This window comes from Equus quagga, chromosome 4 (genome assembly GCF_021613505.1).
Source record: "Equus quagga isolate Etosha38 chromosome 4, UCLA_HA_Equagga_1.0, whole genome shotgun sequence".
NCBI lineage: Eukaryota > Metazoa > Chordata > Mammalia > Perissodactyla > Equidae > Equus > Equus quagga.
This window is the reverse complement of record NC_060270.1, coordinates 119,714,353-119,734,235: the sequence shown is the minus strand read 5'-3', so window position 1 is coordinate 119,734,235 and position 19,883 is coordinate 119,714,353. Positions and strand designations below refer to the sequence as shown.

Genomic DNA, 19,883 nt, shown 5'->3' with positions numbered 1-19,883 from the left:
CTCTTGGGAGATGATGAAGCACAAGTGCCCTGAGGGGCTGAGGGACAGCACTCTGAGTCTAAGCCTAGGATAAGACAATCCAGGTTGCTTTTCAAATCCAACTAGTGCTGTGCAGATTAAAGGCAGTTTGTTTCAGGTCCACTCTCTGATTTTATTTATAACTGATGATTTGTTTCTAAAAGGCAAACTGATTTATTTTAGATTCTGAGCAAAAGGGTCAGTGTTCATTTTCATTGCTGCTGTAAAATTTAATTTATTAAAGATTTCACAAGCTAGTAAATATAATTCTTTACTGGTTTTAAGTTTGTAGATATAGTGAGTAAGTATGAGATGGGAATTGAATTACTTCTTATTTTTTAAAAGCTTAGCTTGGCAGCAATAAGAAGTTGTTAACTTTTCCATGCTAAATGTTTCTTTCAAAAAATTGAGGTGTCTATTGTAAAACCTACTTTTGATAAATCTTTGAGTCTTTGTATTTGCCTTTGCCTTTTTGTTTTATTTTAGGAATTAATATAAGTGGTTACATTTCTGGACTTATTTTACATCATGGAAATTTAAAAAGGAAAGCTTGTTGCTTAAATAACTTTTGAAGTATTGATCTTTTTTCTTTAATGCAATTAGAATTGTTGTTTTACAATTTATTTTTTCTTTAGTTTTTGGTTTACTTTTAAAAATAATATAATTCAGTATATATATTTATTGGGCATCTACTGGGTGCCAGATACCATTCTAGGAACTAGCAATATAGCAGAGAGCAGAATTGCAAAGTCTTTGACCTCAAGTAGCTTATATTCTAGCAATAGTGGGGTGTCTTAGTCTGTTCAAGCTGCTATAACAAAGTGCTATAGACTGGGTGGCTTACAAATGACAGAAATTTATTTCTCACAGTCCTGGAGTATGGAAGTTTGAGCTCAGGGTGCCAGTACGGTCGGGTTCTGGTGAGAACCCTCTTCTTGTTGTGTCTTCACATGGCAGAAAGAGAGCTAGAGAGCCCTCTGGGGTCTCTTTTATGAGTACTAATCCCTTTTGTGAGGGCTCACCCCTCCTCACCTAATTGCCTCCCAAAGGCCCCACTTCCTAATACATCATACTGGAGATTAGGGTGTCAACATATGAATTTGCTGGGGGAGGAGACATGAATGTTTAGTCCACGAGAAGGAAGAGTTGAAAAAAATCAACTATATTTCTATGATGTCAAATGATGATATGTACTACCAGGCAATGAGATGGAAGTATTTACTATTGTACACAGGGTGGTCAAAGCAGCCTTCATTGGCTATTTAATTTCAGAAGAGAGCTGAAAGTAATGGGGAAAGGGAGCCATATGGATCTTGGAGGTGAAAATGTTCCAAGCCCAAAGAACAGTAAGAGTAAAATGTTGAGCAAGAAAGTCATGTGCAGAGTGGAGTCAGCAGGGAGCAAAGCAATGGGAGATGAGGTCACAGAGGCTGCTGCGGGTAGAGCATGAAAGGTCTTGCAAGCTTTGTATGGTTTCCGACTTTTATTCTATAAAAATGGGGAGCCGTTTGGGAGTTTTAAGCAAAGGACTGACACGATATAACTTACTTTTAAAATGAATGTTCTGGCTCCTGAGTGGAGAGTGGACTATGTGAATGGGTAACAGGATTGAAGCAGGAGACCAGTTAAGTAGGTATAATCCAGGCCAGAGACGGTGACTTCAATCAGGGCGGGAGCAGGAGAGGTGGTGGGAAGTGCTCAGACTTTGGATTTGTTTTGGAAGATAGAGCTGGCTGGATTTGTTGATTTAGTGGATATGGGGGATATTACGAGAAAAAAAGTTAAGGATGACACCAAGATCTTTTTACTCTATTAGGAAAAAAATGTTGAACTATAGAAAATATGTAAAAAACGTTATAATGGGCACCTATATTTCTGTCACTTAGATTCTACAGTTCTTAACATTTTTCCATATTTGTTCCAAACATTTTATTCTGTCAATGTGTTTTAAAGTAAATTGTAGACGTCATGGCATTTCTCCCAGAAGTAGTTCAGTACGCAGCTCTAAAAACACACATTTTACAAATAGCCAAATATCATTACCCTACCAAATGAATGAACAATAGTTGCTTATTATCATGTAGTACCTAGTCCATATTGAAATTTCCATGTTTTCCAAAATATCTTTTATAGCTTATTTGCATCAGTTAGTGTCCAATCAAGGGTCATTCGCTGAATTCAATAATTTAAACTGCAACACTATAATATTGCCCTCCTCATCTTTTTATTGTCTCTGACATTGACTTATGAAAGAGACTCAATTATTTGCCCTGTAGACATTTTAGTGTGCATAAGGAGCACTTAGAGAACCTATTTAAACACGAATTATTGGTCCCCACTCCCAGACATTCTGATTCAGTGGGTCTGGTGTGGGCCTTTCTAATGATGAGCTGCTCAGTGATGCTGGGCTGTCATTCTGGAGACCACACTTTGGGTACTTTGGCACTGCTTTACCACTATCTGATTGCTTCTTGGTGGTATCTTTTAACTTGTTCTTTTATTCCACATGTTTCCTATAAACTGGAGTTTTAATCTGAAAGCTTAATAGATTCATGTTGGAAACTTTGGGCAAGGATACTTCATAAATGGTACTGTGTACTTCATATTTCATCGTCTCAGGTAGTACATAATGTCTGACTATCCCACTATTAATGAGGCTGAGATGGATTCCCACAGCTAAGATTGATCTGTGAGTCAAGGAGGTGACAGCTTGATCCCTCCATTGTAATGTTTCTTTTTGAAACTAGTAGATAATTTGTTGAGTGGTACTCAGGGACCAGGGGAATGACTAGCTCTCAATAAATATTTCATCTAATGGTTTTGACATGCATTAATTATCCTTGTCTGAACTACTTACTTAATTAGGGGTAGATCATGGAGATTTTCTAATTCAATCATTCTTTCTAAATTAGTGATATTCTTTTATAAAAAAGGATGTTGCTTCTGCAACTGGTACTATTTGGTTATCCAGAAATATAGTGCTTATTGGAAGTAAAAGATAAATGCTTAATTAGTTATTTTTAATTATAATTTTCAGAGTAAAGTGAAGTTTCTGACTGGAGCAAATGGAAGGTTGAAGTTGTCATTAAGTGAGATGCGGAAGACTGTGGGTAGATAGACCTGATTTGGTGGGGAAAATTAGAATTTTTGTAATGTTTTGAATGTTAACTTTGAGATGTTTATTAGACACCTGTATTGATCAGAGTTGAATTGTATAAAACATAAAATAGTCTAGCTATTTTAAATAGAGAGCGTTTTTATACAGATAATATTATGAAAGGACTAGAGAAGAAGGACCTACTACATCGAATACACTGGTGGCCTACAGCTGTTGCTGCTCTGCTTTTTTTTCTCTTCACTCCACATATGTGGTCTCATGAGACATTTTCTATGACCAGAAGAAATAAGTGGGGCCTACTTTAGAGACAGTTCTGCATGACGTAATAAAAGCGAGCTATGGAGGCGTTACAGCCCCACTCAAGAGTGTTCCTAAAAGATAACAGGGATGGAAAATCCTTCTGGTGGGCAGAACTTCAAACAGCTGATACTGGTTGTTAAGGAGTGATGGCCAGAGAGATTGGTGTGTATCAATGCATGGACAGTGGTTAAGAGCTTAGCCAGATAGTCAGGAAGTTGGAAGAAAAAGATTGGAAGGTTGATGACAAGAATGTATGAGGCAGAAACATATGGATGACTTTCATGGAATAAGAACAGAATATGAGATTTGTGTTTTATGTAAATGCTTATCAAAGTGAATTTTTTCCAGAAGAGGAAATAATCAAGTAGGCGAGATGCCCCATTCTATAGATGGCTATCAGCATCTTTTCAGAACAACCCCAGGGCTTGCACAGAGAACACATAAACAAAGTGGCCTTTAAGCAGGGATGGGAAAAATATATGGGTTTAACAGCAAGCACTTCTGCTTACCAAGGCTAACTTAACTTCCACCATTGCTGAGTACTCTACCTGCAGACAGATCAGCCTTGAGCCCTGGATATAGCCCCATATCTCAGAGCAGCCAGTCAACCATTTGGTGGCAGGTTCATTACATTGGATCCCCTCCACTGGGGAAGTCAGTGGTTTGCCCTCATTTCTTTGAATGTTTACTTTAGGCATGGATTTGCATTTCCCATCCACCGTGTTTCTACCATCTGTGGCCCTACTAAATGCCTTCTTCAGTGAATTTGCATCCTATACAATATTGCTTTTGATCAAAGGACTCATTTACATCAAAAGAAGTGAGGCAGTTGGCTGATAACTATGAGATTCACTGGTCTTACCATGTTTCCTATTTATTATGTTGTATGCCACCTGGGAGATAAAATCTTATGATATTAAAGTATTTTTAGTTCTATAAACAGAATACATGGGTCTATGAACTAAGGAGTGAAGGTAGAAGTGTAAACTCTTACTCTCACCTCCAGTAATCCACTCATAATATTTTTGCTTCCTGCCTCTACAATTTTGAACTCTGCTGATCTACAGCTTTTAATATGGGAGAAGAATACTTTTACACAGGAACATGAAAATGGTTCAATTGAATTGGACATTGAGAATTATCTGGCCATAATATTGAACCATATGACTGAACCAACAAAAGAAAAAAAAATAATAAAGTTGCTATGCTGGCAAAGGTGATCAATTCTGATTATCGGGGGAAATAGTGTTGCTATTGCTACTCAGTAGGAGGATGGTGTCTAGGACCCAGCAGGCAATATGGGCCACCTCCTAGGAGTAGGATGAAGTGAATGAGTACATTGCCTAGGAGAATAAAAATGGCCAAACTGACTCCAGAAGACATAGAAAATCTAAATAGACCAATTACCACCAAAGAAACAAATTTTTTTGGTACTCCTAAAAGAAGCACTGACTCGGATATTTTCACAGGGATATCTACCATACCTTTAAGGGATGGTGGGAAATTTCAATACTATTTAAACTATTCTAGAACATAGAAAACGAATGGAAACTCCCAGATTTTATTTGTAGAGCTTGCGTGAATTTAATACCAACATCTGACAATGAGAATCCAAAAAAGGAAAACTATAATGAGTCTTTCTTATGAATGTCAAACAACTGTTAATAAAACAAGAACAGATGGATCTGTTATCAACATGATAAATATATATTTCATTTTAAAGCCTACATGGAGAAACATTTGAGATATTTCCATTAAATTCTAGAACTGACAAGATTATCCTTTATCAGCACTGTTAGTCACATTCTTCTGGTAGAACCAACCAATGTAAGTAGACTAGGGTGGAAAATGAATTTATATGACAATTGGAAGGGGGAAAGTAAAATTACCATTATTGGCAGGTGAAATAATTATTATCCTGGAAAATCCAAGAGAAGAGAGGGAAGATCTATGAGGAACAATGAGGAATTAAAGAAAGTGATACATGTAGAAAATAATAATTTTGATACATGCTGTCAAGAGTCAATGAGGAGAAGGAAGTAGGAACATATTGACAGCAGCAATAGAAAAGATGAAAAAGACAATTGTTCAGAACTTATCTGAAAAATGTCTAACATGGTACTGTGGGACACAGGAGAATTAATATGGAAGATTATACCATGTTTCTACCCAGAAAGATTGACTCTCATAAAAGTATTATTGTCTTTAAGATAATTTACATTCAATGTAAATCCAAGAAAATACCAGGAGAATTTTTTTGTACAAGACAAACTGAGTTTAAAGATCATGTGTAAAAGTAAGCAAAAATAGACATGAAAATTCTTAAAAGTAATAAGGAGAGAGCAACCCTATCAGCTATTAAGTCGTATTATAAAACTACAATATGTAAAACATTATGGTCCCAACATATGAATGGATCAGTAGAACACAGACTAGATAATTCAGAAGAGATCAGACACATCAAGAAATTTCGTAAATCTAAAGGTAGCATTTAAAATCTGTGAAAGATAGATTACCCAGTGAGTGATGTTGGTACAGGTAGTAGCCATTTGGAAAAAAGTAAAGTCAAATCCCAATTTTAAACCTTCTATCAAAATAAATTTCAGTCAGGATTAAGTAAAATACAAAATTGAAATTGCAAAATTGTTAGAAGAAAAATCCAGGGTTTTTTTTTTGCCCAAAACGGCACAAAACCCGTAAGCCATAAGAGAAATGACAGATAAATTCAACTATAGGTACATAAAAATTAAAACTTTCAGCATAAAGAAAGCATAAATAAAATTAAAGGCACTAAATGACACACTGGGAAAAGTATTTGTAACTCATCTAACAAACAAAAGGTTGATTTTCTTACTGTATGAAGCACTGCCGAAATTAACGTGACAAAGACAATACAAAGAAAGAGTTGGCAAAGGATATAAACTGACAGTTCATGGAAAAATAGAAGTAGCTCGTAAACGTTTGCAAAGTTTCCAAGCTCTCTCATAATAAGAGAAATGTAAGTTGAAATTAGAGTGAGATGCAATTTTTCACCTCTCAGACTGTCAAAGATCAGAAAGTTTGAAAACATCCTGGATTTATAAGGGTGTAAGAAAACAAACACTCTAAGTTCCTGGTGGAGTGTAAATTGGTAGAAATAATAATAGGTAAACTAATTGAAAACTTACTAGGTGCCATGCGTTTTTCTAAGCATTTTATTTATTTAATCATCATAGTTACCCTTTGTGAGAAGTACTCTTATTGTCCTCATATTACAGATAAGGAAATTGAAGAACAGAGACATTACACAGTAACTCAAAGTCACAGTTGGTAAATGGAAGAGCCAAGACTTAAGGCCAATTACTTTTACTTTAGCGTCCATTTTTTTGGTCACAACACGAAACTGTTTCTGTGGCAAGTAATTTAGCAATATCAACTCTCAAGTGTGCATATCCTTTGATCCAATGATTCTACTTCTAGAAGTTTGTCCTGCGGTTTTATGCAAATAGATGCCAAATGACATTCTTTGCAGCATTATTTGCAGTAAAGGAAGATTGGAAACAATCTAAATATCCATCCCCAGGGGACTAGTTAAACTGAGTTTCGTCCATACAAAGAAAACTAGGCAGCTTTAAATAAAGTGAGATGGCACTCTATGTAGTGATATGGACTCATCTCTAAAATATTGTAAAAGGGAAAGCAAGATACAGAATAGCAGGTAGGGATGCTGCCATCTATGTAAAAAGCCACAACGTATGCAGATATGCGTCACTTCACAACTGGGATAAGTTCTGAGAAATGCATCAGTAGGAGGTTTTGTCCTTGTGTGAACATCACAGAGTGTACCTACACAAACCCAGATAATATAGCGGACTACACATTTAGGCTGTATGGTACTAATCTCATGGGACCACTGTTTTATATGTGGTCTGTCATTGACCGAAATGTTGTTATGTAGCACGTGACTTACATGTATAGAATAGATTCTCAAAGTGATACCAGTGGTTGTCCCCCAAGAGGGGAACTGGATATCAGGGAATGAGTTGAATAAGGAGATTTTCAGTCCCCTACCATGTGTATATTTTAATCTGTACAAAAACAACTGGGCATGTTGTTCTCAAATATAGAACATTTGCACTGAGAACACTTGGTGAAGAGAATATCCTAGTGCCTCAGACAGACCTGGGTTCAGATTCCAACACTGACTGAGAAGGAAAGGGGCTTTGGAGCAACTCTAGCTCCAGGCAGTTTTGCTCCTTCCCCAGCTTTGACATTGGCTGGAGGAAAGACAAAATTCATAGAGCTCCATATGCTTGGGGTAAGACTCCACTCCCCACCCTCCTAATCTCTAACCCCAACTGCTGCAAACAATTCTTATCTCTTTCCCACCATATCACTGCCTAGGGCCCTTCAACACCTGGACGTCCATCCCTCTAAGGCTCTCTCTCTGTACCCCCTAACCTGACCCCATTCTCCACTTTCCTTAACCCCAGATACCATTTAATTCTGCCCTGTGGAACGAATGGTCCATCATTAGCAAAATCTCCTATATTTTTAACCACTTTTCCAAATATTCCCCTCACCTTCTTGCTTAAATAGAGAGACATAGCTCTTCTAGGAGCTTATGGCTTCCTCTGCTGCCATCTCAAGTAGGTGGCTGTTTTTTCTGCTGTACATTTCGTACAACTGGTCCTGGAGGTGTTGTTGATGTCTTCATGTCTTCCTTGCATCTTACTGCTATTTTGGGACTATTTTCTCAGCGTAAAAATCTGCAGCATTGAAGCTCAATTCATCAGACACCACTAGCTGGCACTACTTTTGTAGCCCTGTACAGACTACTGCATCCTTCTCCCAGTTCTTGAAGACTTTTGCTCCTATCTCACTGCTACTCCCTCCAACACTACTGATGTCATAATTCTGTGTGTTTTGTAGATTTCTCTTAGTTTTCGGCCTCTTGTCCTTCAAAGATCGTGACCTGTGCTTCAATTCACCTACCTCCTCCTGTAATCATATTTCTGGAGCAGTGGTTCTCAAAGTATGGTCCCTGGACTAACATCATCAGCATTACCTGGGAACTTAAATATGAATTCTGAGACCCACCCCAGACTACTGAGTCCAAAACTCTGGAGCTGGGACCCAGAAATCTGTGTTTTAAGAAGCCCTTCTGGTGATTCTGATGAATATGGAAGTTCCTCAGATCTTGTTATTGTGATAAGCAACAATTCAGTCTCAATTTCAAGCATCCTACCCTCCCTGTGGCTACTGCCGTCTGTCTTTCTAGCTTGCCTGATCTACTCCCCCAACTCCAAAATCCTTTAGCCCCACTGAGACCACAACTTACTGATTCTACCACTTTTTCACTAGTCCTTACCCATCTTATGTCCTCATTTTCCTCTTATCCAGCCACACATTAGACTAATCTTTGACTGTTCTCTTTCACATACCATATCCAAAAAGCATACAAATTCTGTCAGTGCTCCCTTCAAAATGTATCTAGAATCTAACTTTTCTTATAGCCTCCACTTCAACCTTTCCAGTCCAAGAACAATCGTTTTCCACCTGGAATATCGTGACTATTCTTACTTTGTCAGTCCTTGCCCTTACTGTATCCACTTTCCACACAGTAGCTAGAGTGATCCTTTTAATACCCAAGATTATGATGCTGCACTGCTCAGAATTCTCCATGCTTCTCCTCTCTCTCAGAGCAAAAGCCAAAGTCCTTGTAAATGCCTACAAGGCTCTGGGTGGCCTGACCCTCCCTGGCCAGCAAGTCATTTCTTGTACCTTTGTCCTTCCTCTGAGCTTCATTTTTATCCTTAGATTTTATTGCCACTTGACATACTCTGAATTCTCTTGTTTATTTCTGTCTCCCAAAACTAGAGTGGAAGCTTCATGAGGACAGAGGCTTTCTTGTTTACTGACAGAGCTCAGCTTCTAGAAGCCTGCCTGTCAAATACTAGGCATGCAATAATTTGTGAATAAATGAATGGATGCCATTGTTATCTAGATGGCCTGAGGCTAACATCACCCTTTTATTCATTCATCAAATATTTGATCATCTATTATATGCCCTGCACTAAAAGAGAAAGAACACGGAGAAGAATTCCAGAGGGTTTCCAGTCCAATAGGGGAGAACAAATAAATAAATGTAAAATTACAACAGTGTAAGGATCAAGACTGGCAAGTGAATGGACTTGTAAGGACAACTCATAAGGGGGAAATGACCTAGCTAAAGTCACATAGCCAAGGAGGCCATGGCAGTCTTCTCCAAGGAAGTGATGAATAAGGTGAGATCAAAACACAGAGTAGAGGTTAATTGGGCCAAGTGGCTGTGGAATGTGTGCATGGGCAGAGAGAGGGGAGAGCAAGTGCAAGGGTCCGGTGGTAGAGGGAGTGTGGTGAGTTTAAGGAACTGAATGGAGTAGACGGAGGCTTGAGGGAGCATGGTAGAAAAGAAGGTTGGAGATTTTTCAAATATTCTATCTCTTTATTCCACCTAATGAAAAACGTTTTTAAAAAGTTCTACTTTGGGGCTGGCCCCGTGGCCGAGTGGTTAAGTTCGCGCGCTCCGCTGCAGGCGGCCCAGTGTTTCGTTGGTTCGAATCCTGGGCGCGGACATGGCACTGCTCATCAGACCACGCTGAGGCAGCGTCCCACATGCCACAACTAGAAGAACCCACAACGAAGAATACACAACTATGTACCGGGGGGCTTTGGGGAGAAAAAGGAAAAAAAAAAAAAAAAAACTACTTTATTCGATAGAAATTCCCATTCTGATTTATGAATTTGTATCAAATTACTACCTAATTTGTATATACTTCGACTCTAGCTTCATAATTATCATATTAAGTGTACCCAAAAAGAAAAGAGGAATGGGAAAATGAATACATGTTCTGGTGAAAAGTTGCCCTTATTGACTTGTGTTTAAAAAGACCTCAATTTATAGTACCAGAATGTCTATGAAATGGAACTTTCTGATTAATTTAGTTTTCATTACTATTGTTGTTAATTTTATTCTTAAGACTCAGTTATTTTGCTTAAAGCTTTTTAGAAAATCTTTAAAAAATAATTTTAGCCTCTTTCCTGCCTTATTAAGAGGATTGTGTCTCAAAGACATGTCATATGTCCTTTTACACATATGTTTTTAAAGCCGACGAGACTTTAACTACGATGTGCTCACCCTCACACGCCCCAAATGACTGTTTCCCATTTCCACAAACTTCTGCTATTCCCCCATGGCCATGATGTAGGAAGAGGGGGAAATAAAAGTTGGTTTTTATGATAACATTTGGGGGAGCCATTTGGTGCCTAGACACCTTCCTTACCGGGTCTCCCCCTGCTTGAGAAATGAAGCAGGGTGTTCCAGCAAATTTACCAGGAAAGGTAAACTTAATTTGGATATTTAGTCTGACTCTTGGGCTCTGGGGTTGAGAACAAGTTTCTTGTCCTTGTCATGTTTTAATAAAAGTGAGCCCTAGATTTATCTGCTTAGTCCTTCCTGGTTAAAGGGCAATAATACTGTCCTTTACGACAGTTCTTTTTTTTGAACCTGATCCAGAATCACACACTGCCTTTAGTTGTCATCTCTTTAGTCTGGAACAGTAGCTCAGCTTTTCTTTGTCTTTCATGGCCTTGACATTTTTGAGTTTAAGGTAGTTATTTTGAGAATGCCCCTCAACTCAGGTTTGTCTGAGCATTTTGTGTTAGATCCACATTACGTAGTTTGGCCAGGAATGCCGTGGATGTGATGTGCCCTTCTCTGTGCTGTGTAACACACATCACAAGGCCTATGTGTCCATTTGTACCATTCAGGGCATTGTTAACTTTGATCACTTGCCTAAGATGGTGTCTGCTGGACTTTCCTACTGTAAATGTATCTTTTACCCTTTGTAATGAGAGCGATAATGAGGGACAGAGTTTAAGAATAAGTAAATATTTTGTTTCCCAACTGACTGTCACTGATAGTTTTAGCATCTATTGCTGATTCTTGCCTGAATCCATTATTATAACGATGGTTGAAAATAGTAATTTTTCTAACTCTGTAATTTCTTGTGTATTTATGAATTATCATTCTGCTATAAGACAGAGTTTTCCCTTCTCCCCCTTAGTATGATATATTACTATCTTGAGTCCATTTGGTATCGTCCCATGTTTGGTCAGTGGGAGTCCCAAGATATTGGGTCTTTTATCAGAATTTTTATGTATAAATGATATAAAAAATAGTTAATAGAAGCACATAGAGGAAAGTGGCAGCGAGAAGCCAGAGAGGTGAATTCTGTCAGTGATTGTGAAAGGCTTCAGTGAGACAGTGGTATTTAAAGTGAGCTTTGAAAAAATGGTAGAGTTTTCACAGAAGTAGTGATAGGGTGGAGTGGAAAGGGAAAACCGTCTGAACAAAGGAAGGCCTGGCACTCCTGGCATTTGGCAATTAATACAGTGGGTCCAAGGAGCATGAGGCAGAAACCTCTGCACTTGCTCAGCTTGTGCTTTTGCCCATGCTGGTCTCACGGCTTTGAATTTCTTCCCTTGCCCCGCCCTTGCTGTTTTGCTAAGGGGTAGGATGAGGGGTGAGGGGGAGGGAATTCTAAGTAGTTGAAAACAGCATGAACCACAAGCCCCGCTCCAATACTCCCTTCTCCAGGAAGGCTTTTCCAGACCCCTAATGAGAATTAACCACCCTCTTCTGTACACTCCCATGGTGCCTTGCGCCTCTCTGTTAACAAGTCACTCTGTCTGGTGCTGTGTCTATTTGTGGAGACGTCTTCCTCCTTTAAAGCATGAACTGCATCTTAATTGCTTTGCCCCTCTTCCCAGTGCTCAGCACAAATGCTCAATAAATGTTTCTTGAGTATGTGAGAGAGAGGAAGAAGAAAGGTTGAGGGAGAAAGGTAGGTTGGAGTTGTTTGGGGGAGGGCTCTGAATATCATTTTAAGAGGCTCGGGCTTGCTCTGCAGGCAGCGATGAGCTTTGGCAGCTTTTGAACACTGTGGGGCTCATCAGAGCTGTGATGCCCAAGGATGCGGTGGAAGGGTAGGTGCCCACGCAGTGGCCCCCAAGAACACTAAGCCTGAGGGCAACAGCCAGGAAAGGCAGAAGCAATGGAAGCAAATAGTTATCATCTCATGAATCTGGGCACTCATTTGAGTGTAGGCATTGGAAAAAAGGAAGGAAATGAGCACGGTTTTGGGGTTTCAAGACTGGGTGATTAGGACACTGACAGAGGCCCCTTACCAAAATAGGGAGCCCAGGGGCGATTACCAAGAATATAAAGAGTTTCTCTCTCTCTCATCCAATACTCACTCTGAATTCAAACCGGAATGTGCTGTTGAAAGATTTTATTATATCAAATGTGATGAGAAGTGAAATATTGTCTCTATTTGAGGCACAAAATAGTAACTTTGGTGTAATGGGCATTTTTCATTTGGCTTTAGTAACAGTTTTATTAAAAACGGATGTTAGTAGCTGCCTTTTTAACCTTGAAATGGGGCCCTGTGAGAGCAGCTTTCCATGAAAGAAACCGTCGTCAGCTTTCTTTTGGCTCCTCTGTCCCTCCTGCCCCTTCCTAACAACAGAAAATTTGCTTTGCACCTGCTCCAACTGGGTTCTAAGTGATAAGCATCTTGCAAGCCCAGAAAATTGTAGTATCAAATCTCAGCCCCAACTGTGAGGCAGCACCATCATCAAATTCCGGCTGAGAGGCGTTGCTTTCCAATTCCCAGGGGAAGAGTCCTTTCTCCCCTGGCCCAACCTAAACCCTCTGTTGAGGCCCCAGCATGCATTGCTCTGGGTGCTGGCCCTGACCTGGCCCCGCTTACACGTCTCCACTGTGGGCTCATCCACAGGTCAGGCCTGGGTAGCCCTGGGGTCAGTGGAGTGCCCAATTCTAATAATGAGCACATTTATCTAAGGAGAGAAAATGGACCTTTCTATTTGTCACAGTTCACTGCTTTTTTCCCCACAAACAAATGCTAAAGGAATATTGGATATATTATCTATGATTTGGTAAATATATATAAATCTTGCCTAATACTCATGAAGTTGCTTTCATTCACATTTTCTTTCATAAATTAAATGTTTTGTTATAACTTATTATTTATTTTAAGAAGGATGTACCTTTCTAGCTGAGAGGAAAATGTAAATATTTTAAAATAATGGTGTATTCAGGAATATTCTTGTAATTTCAAATAAAAATAGAAAATGCTATTTAAGTGAGTGTATAGCATTCTAACTGGACTTGGCGTATGGTTTTAAAGGGAAAGAAAAACTACTGATAGAGACTTTATAACTTTGTCTTTATGTTTTCCTCTTAGGTTTTTCAAATAGACCAAAGTCGTTAAAAATACTCCTTAACCCCCAAAGCCACAAAAAAGAAGCTACTCAGGTGTATTACAAGAAGGTTGAGCCACTGTTGAAGATTGCAGGAATAAAGACTGATGTGACAAGTAAGTCATTTTCAGAATATTATTTTGCCACTTAAAAAAAAAAATCATACTTAAGGAAGTAAAATGACCTGAATTTGTTCTTAATCTAAATTTAAGAAGATGCCTGTAATATCTAAAGCTTTTTTATAGTTCTATAACCCGCTGCAGCCAACTACAGGATTATAATTTAATTATTGTTTTCTTTTTTTATTGTGTAATTTTTGTTAGAGTATCAATATTTTTCTCTTTAGACCATTTTTCAGACTTTAAAAATTATTAGGCATCATTTTAAAGGTAGCTGCACATTTTTTGACGTCTTCATTGAGATGTTTGCTATTTACACATTATTTCTGCAGTTTGGCAAGCAATTGCTTTTTGCTCCCTTAAATGTTTGATGTCTTTCCATGGAATCCTTCATTAGGTGGTTTTTGTTCTGACTCTGACCCCTGCTGGTTAGGTCAAAACTAAGCACTTACCTCCTGGTTTTAGATGAATTTAGAGAAGCCAGAAGCTTAACTTCATTGTCTAAAATAAGAAAGATGTTTATGTTTGTGCCGACAAAAATACAAATTTGCTAAAGCTAAATTTCATACAAAGATCAGTAAAATCCTTTTTAACTTTTGAGTTTGGTGACCAAATTTCTTTGTTTCCTTGAGACTAATTTTTCCCACAGGGGTGGACTGAGAAGGAAAGTTGAAGCTATGGAGAATCATGCCCTCAGTTTTTCTGGTCTTATTTCTACGTAGCTTCACTAACACACAGTGTAAATTTGTAGTCAATTTTAATTGATGAAGAGTATTCATATTAGTCTACTCAGGAGACAAGGCCAGAGTGCACTTGGCATCTCTTAGTCCTGATTGTAAATTTCTGGGGAAAGGATTCAGTGACCTGGCTTTGCTCAGCTATAACCAAGGGAGATGGGTGTCACTATGTAAATAAGGTCATTGAAGCCCTCATCTCGTTACTTGATGGACTGGGGTAGAAGGAAGTTCTTAAAATAAATTTTTTAAAGGCAATCTTTGTGGGAAGGTCAGCCACCCCAAAAGATATCTACTACAATGGAAGTTCAAGAGAAACTACCACGAAAAACTCAAGAGGAATTTCTGAATTAAAATAAAATTGTTGTGAAGGAGTTAACCTTTCATCTTTGGGATTTTTGGCTTACTTAAAGGTGATTTATAACACAAAGAAACAATTCAGAGCTATCATTCCTTTTCACTGGAGATTTTCCAAGATTGGCAGAAGGAACAGTTTGAAATTTGTATTAGGATAACCAAAATTGAATAAACTTATTGGCAAACTCAGTAACATTATTTTGTTTCATTGATTTAATATCCAGAACAGTTTCACATGGATGTTACTATATGCCCTTCAGTTCAAGAAACTTTTGTTGAATGCCTTATGTTAAGCAATATGCATAATACAAGATGAATAAGCTGTGCCACCTGCTCTCGAGTGACCTTTAATTTATTAGGGATTCAAGTACAGTCATAGGTCACTTACCAGTGGGGATACGTTCTGAAAAATGCCTTGTTAGGTGATTTCATCCTTGTGTGGACATGATAGAGTATACTTACACAAACCTAGATGGTGGAGCCTACTACACACCTATGGTGTGTGGGACTAATCTTAAAACAACACCATTGTATATGTCATCTGTTGTTGACTGAAACATTGTTATGTGATGCATGACTGTAGATATTTAAAACAAATATAATTTGGATAGGCATAAAAGAACTATGGTGTCTCAGAGAGTGACATTAATTTTGATCAGAAGACTCAAGATAATTATTTGAACTAGAAACTTGAACTGGACAGTTTTGGAGAGTCAGAGAAGGCAAGAAAATGGTTTTCTGTGCATTATCGAAGAAAAGTGAGGGAAGGAAGACAAGCTAGTGAACACAAACAAGTGTGGGGGTGTGTGTATGTGTGTGTTGTACCCATATCATCTTGAGAGTTCTTTCATAGCTGCTCTAGTTCCCTCAGTTTTGACTTCATATTAAATCTGGTCCTTTCCATCATCGTAAAATGGTTGCCAGTGGATTGGATCCTTCTTTATTCCCATCTACTGTGATGGGGAGAAGTGTGTGTAGGTGAGAGAGAGACCCAACATGCTCTAATCCTGAACAAGGATTAACATTTCTTCCTTTCAGTTTGACTGTCATAGTATGTATGCCCAACCTGGAGCAATCACTCTCTTAACTATCAAGACCCTTCCCATGGGCTGAGGGTAGGACCCCTCAACCTTCCTAGAGGCTGAGGATATCAGAACTGAATTTGGGTTCTATTAGTGAGAAAAAAGGGCAAAAGGGCTCTGGGAAGGTTCCCAACAATGTACTATAGAGGAAATTTGAGTCCAGATTATGGAGGGATCTTTATGCTCCACTCAGGAGTTTGCTCATGCACTGATCCCAAGTTAGTGTAAAGTTTTTATCATAGTGCTGTAATCTGGTTTAGCAAAGATGATTCTGCCAGTAGAATAGCGATTAGGAAGAGAGAGAGATTGGAGGAAAGGAAACCGGTAGAGGAGGCCTCACCTAAGGTAGAGTAAATGATAGGAATGTGCTTTCTTTCTTAAAACACTTGTATTGGAGAGAAAAATATTATGTTCTAGGACCTTTTTTCTAAATCTATAAATGTTGTTATATTTAGTTTAACATAAAATTAGAATATTACATAAAGCAAATTTAGAATTTACTTATGTATTTGTGCAGAATGGCTAATTATTAGGTGCCTAACACTCCTCCTACAGGCAAAATTATAAAATTGCATCTTTTGCTTATAAAACCATTTTAGTATGTATATTGGCTAAGTATTCAGATAAAAAATATTTCCTATTTTGTGTGAAGGACTGAATAAATGTGTGGATACTTGAAAAGTTTTAGAATCTTACTGCCTATCTCACAGTATAGTTTTGAAGTTTGAAAAAGGTAATATATTTGAAACTAGCTTGTATATCATAAAGTGCTATAGAAAATGGTCATACTGCTGCTGTGCATTTCATTTTCATAAATTGTGAAATGTTAAGATTCAATTTACATTTTGAAAGAAAAGTATCTTATATGAAAGAATAAGGAAGAAAGCATACATATTTTCTGCATGTCCAGGATGACCATTGTTTTAATGTATTTTGTGTGCATTGCTGAATCCAAATGGAGTATGAATTACATAATAAATCCTATATGATGATGAATTCATTAGAAGAGAGTGCTATATAAATGAGGCATGATTTTAAAAATTGTAGCTATATATATATATATATATTATAAAGTAGTTTTTCCTATAAATTTCATTTAAAAATGACAAACAAATCAACAGTCTGATTAAAAAATAGGCAGAGAATCTGAATAGATAATTCCCCAAAGAAGACATATGGGTGGTCAACAGGTACATGAAAAGGTGCTCAAATCACTAATCACCAGGGAAATGCAAATCAAAACCACCATGAGCCATTCTGAGTAACCAGAATGGCTACTATCAAAAAGATGAGAAATAGCAAGTACTGGTGAGGATATGGAGAAAAGGGAACCCTTGTGCACTGTTGGTGGGAATGCAAATTGGTGCAGCTACTGTGGAAAACAGTGTGGATGTTCCTCAGAAAATTAAAACTAGAACTGCCATATGATCCAATTTCACTTTTGGGCATTTATCTGAAGGAAACAAAAACACTAACTTGAAGAGATCTCTGCACCCCATGTTCATTGCAGCACTATTTACAACAGCCAAGACGTGTAAGAAACCTGGGTATCTATGGATGGCCGAATGGATAAAAAGGATGTGGTACACACACACACACACACACACACACACACATACACACATACACACCCTGGAATATTATTCAGCCATAAAAAAGAAGGAAATCTTGTCATTTGTGACAACATAGATGGACCTTGATGGCATCGTGCCAGAAATAAGTCAATAGAGAAAGATAAATACCATATGATCTCACTTATATGGGGAATCTAAAAAAAACCCAAAGAAGAAAAAAACCAAAACATAGATACAGAGAACAGATTGGTGGTTGCCAGAGGTCGGGGGTGAGGGTGGGCAAAATGGATGAGGTACAAACTTCCAGTTAAAAAAAAGAATCTCACCACATTAATAAAAATATATTCTTTCATTTTGATTAGTGCTGGAACCCTAACTACTTCTGAATATAGATCAGCATCGTTTGAAATAGTCGAGTTAAAGTTACATCCCCCCTCTGCTACCACCTCCAATGCAGTATCTTATGTAGTAATGGGATCAGAAAAACTTCTAGGAGAACCTAGAAAGAACTGAGTTATTTTTCCGTAATAGCTTGTTGGCGTACGAATCAAAGATCATGAATGGTAAGCCCATGCTGGCGTATGACACCATTTCTTTCTCTTCGTCCTCAGAGTGGACTTTTAGGAATTACACTATTTAAAGGTGTGAGAAGAATTTTGAGAGATCGTAGATTCATAGGATAATTCATAAGACAATAAAGTGAAAGTCAAGGCAGGAGAGAAATCAAACTGGAGAGAACTTTAGAGGCCATCTAGGTCAATTTGCCCCATATGGTGGAGTGCAGGTGTGTGGCACTCCTCATGGATGACCACTCAGCCTTGGCGTGGGCACCGTGTGGGACTCAGTGTGTACCTTTACTGGGCAATGTTGATAGACATTCTTATCTTGAGTTCAGGGTCACTGTGCCCTTATGCCTATTAGACAAAGGCACCTCCTTTGTGCTGACTTACAAAAAGGTGCCCTTCCTTCTGGACTGATTCAGCCCAAGGTCACCTAGCATGTTGAACAGGAGTACAGGCTGGATTGAAACCTGCCTGCCCCTTTGGCCAAATGCCTTTGTGTGAGGTGACAGCTGCATGGAGAACTTCTGAGCTGAAGTTTACCTCCTTGCAATTTTTAGAGTTGATGCTATCTTTTGTAGTAATACAAAATCAACGAAATAAATGTGCCCCATCTTGCATACAAGAGTCATTAAGATATCTGAAAATAGATATCATGTCTGCCCTCGATCTCTCTTATTCATGATAGGCAATTCCATCCCTTTCAGTCAATTTTTGTATTAACAAAGCTGCTAGACCTTATCATGCTCGTTATCATTAGCATGGTCAGAGACACTTCTCTGAATGCAGCCTTGATCTCTGCCAGCTCAGAGCACATGGGAGTGCCTTGTCACCAGCTAATTTTACCTCCTGTCTGGCCCTGGGCAGAAGTGTCAAAAAAGTGGGGTTTGTTGTCACTTTCTTCTTTTTTCTCCTTCTAGAATCATGTCTAACTTTTGATGCTTTTATTAAATCTCCTCTTTGAATCATTTATCTTTGGCTCTTTATGTCTCTACTTGAAGCCCTTCCTTCCTTGGAAATGCCTCTTGTTATTTCTGATCTTACCCAACAGAAAGCTAGACAATTTGATAAAACTGAGTCACAAAGATGCTAGTATGCTGAGGCATTATTTCCTTCCAATTTTACCTGAATTTTAATAAAAATCTGGATAGTAAATGTTCATGCATAATATCCAGCTAGAGAGAGAGAGAATTCTGGGTGAAAGATTCATTTTATTATCCCTTAAGTAATTGTGGATGAATATGGCCAGTCCCATTTCTAATACTAATATGTCAATTAGGGAGTTGGAACTTTATCCCTGGGGACAATGAATGGTCATCAATGGACTTTTTGTAGGGAAGCGACGTGATCAAATATGTGCTTGAGAAAAGTCATTCTGCCTCGAGTGGGATACAGGTTGGAGGGGGACTGGAGAAGAGGTTGTCATCGTATACACATTCAAGGTGTTGGTGACAAGATTTAGGGCATTGGCTTGAGGACGGCTGGGATGCTGCAGCACAATTAAAAGACAGAAACAGCTGTCTTTAGCCATGCAGTAGCTGTGGAGAGTGAAGGAGAGGGATGCTGTAGGAAGAAGGTATTTTCTTGTCTCAGGCAGGGGGGAGTGGATGATGAAACACAAAAAGAACAACGTAATTGAGAGGCAACAGAGTTGAAGCTGGAAATAACGGATTCCATTTTGAGCTTACTAAGTCTGAAGAACCTATAGGACAGGAA

General features: G+C 38.4%; 1 protein-coding gene across 3 annotated transcripts in view; it reads left to right on the top strand.

The window, feature by feature from the left end:
* The window catches only part of CERKL (ceramide kinase like), a 110,674-nt gene that overhangs the window by 64,379 nt on the left and 26,412 nt on the right, over window positions 1-19,883 (top strand). For all 3 annotated transcript variants that reach the window (XM_046659877.1, XM_046659876.1, XM_046659875.1), the window contains one exon: window positions 13,726-13,857. In XM_046659877.1, coding sequence (XP_046515833.1) covers window positions 13,726-13,857 — 132 coding nt within the window. The remainder of the gene's footprint in view (window positions 1-13,725; window positions 13,858-19,883) is intronic.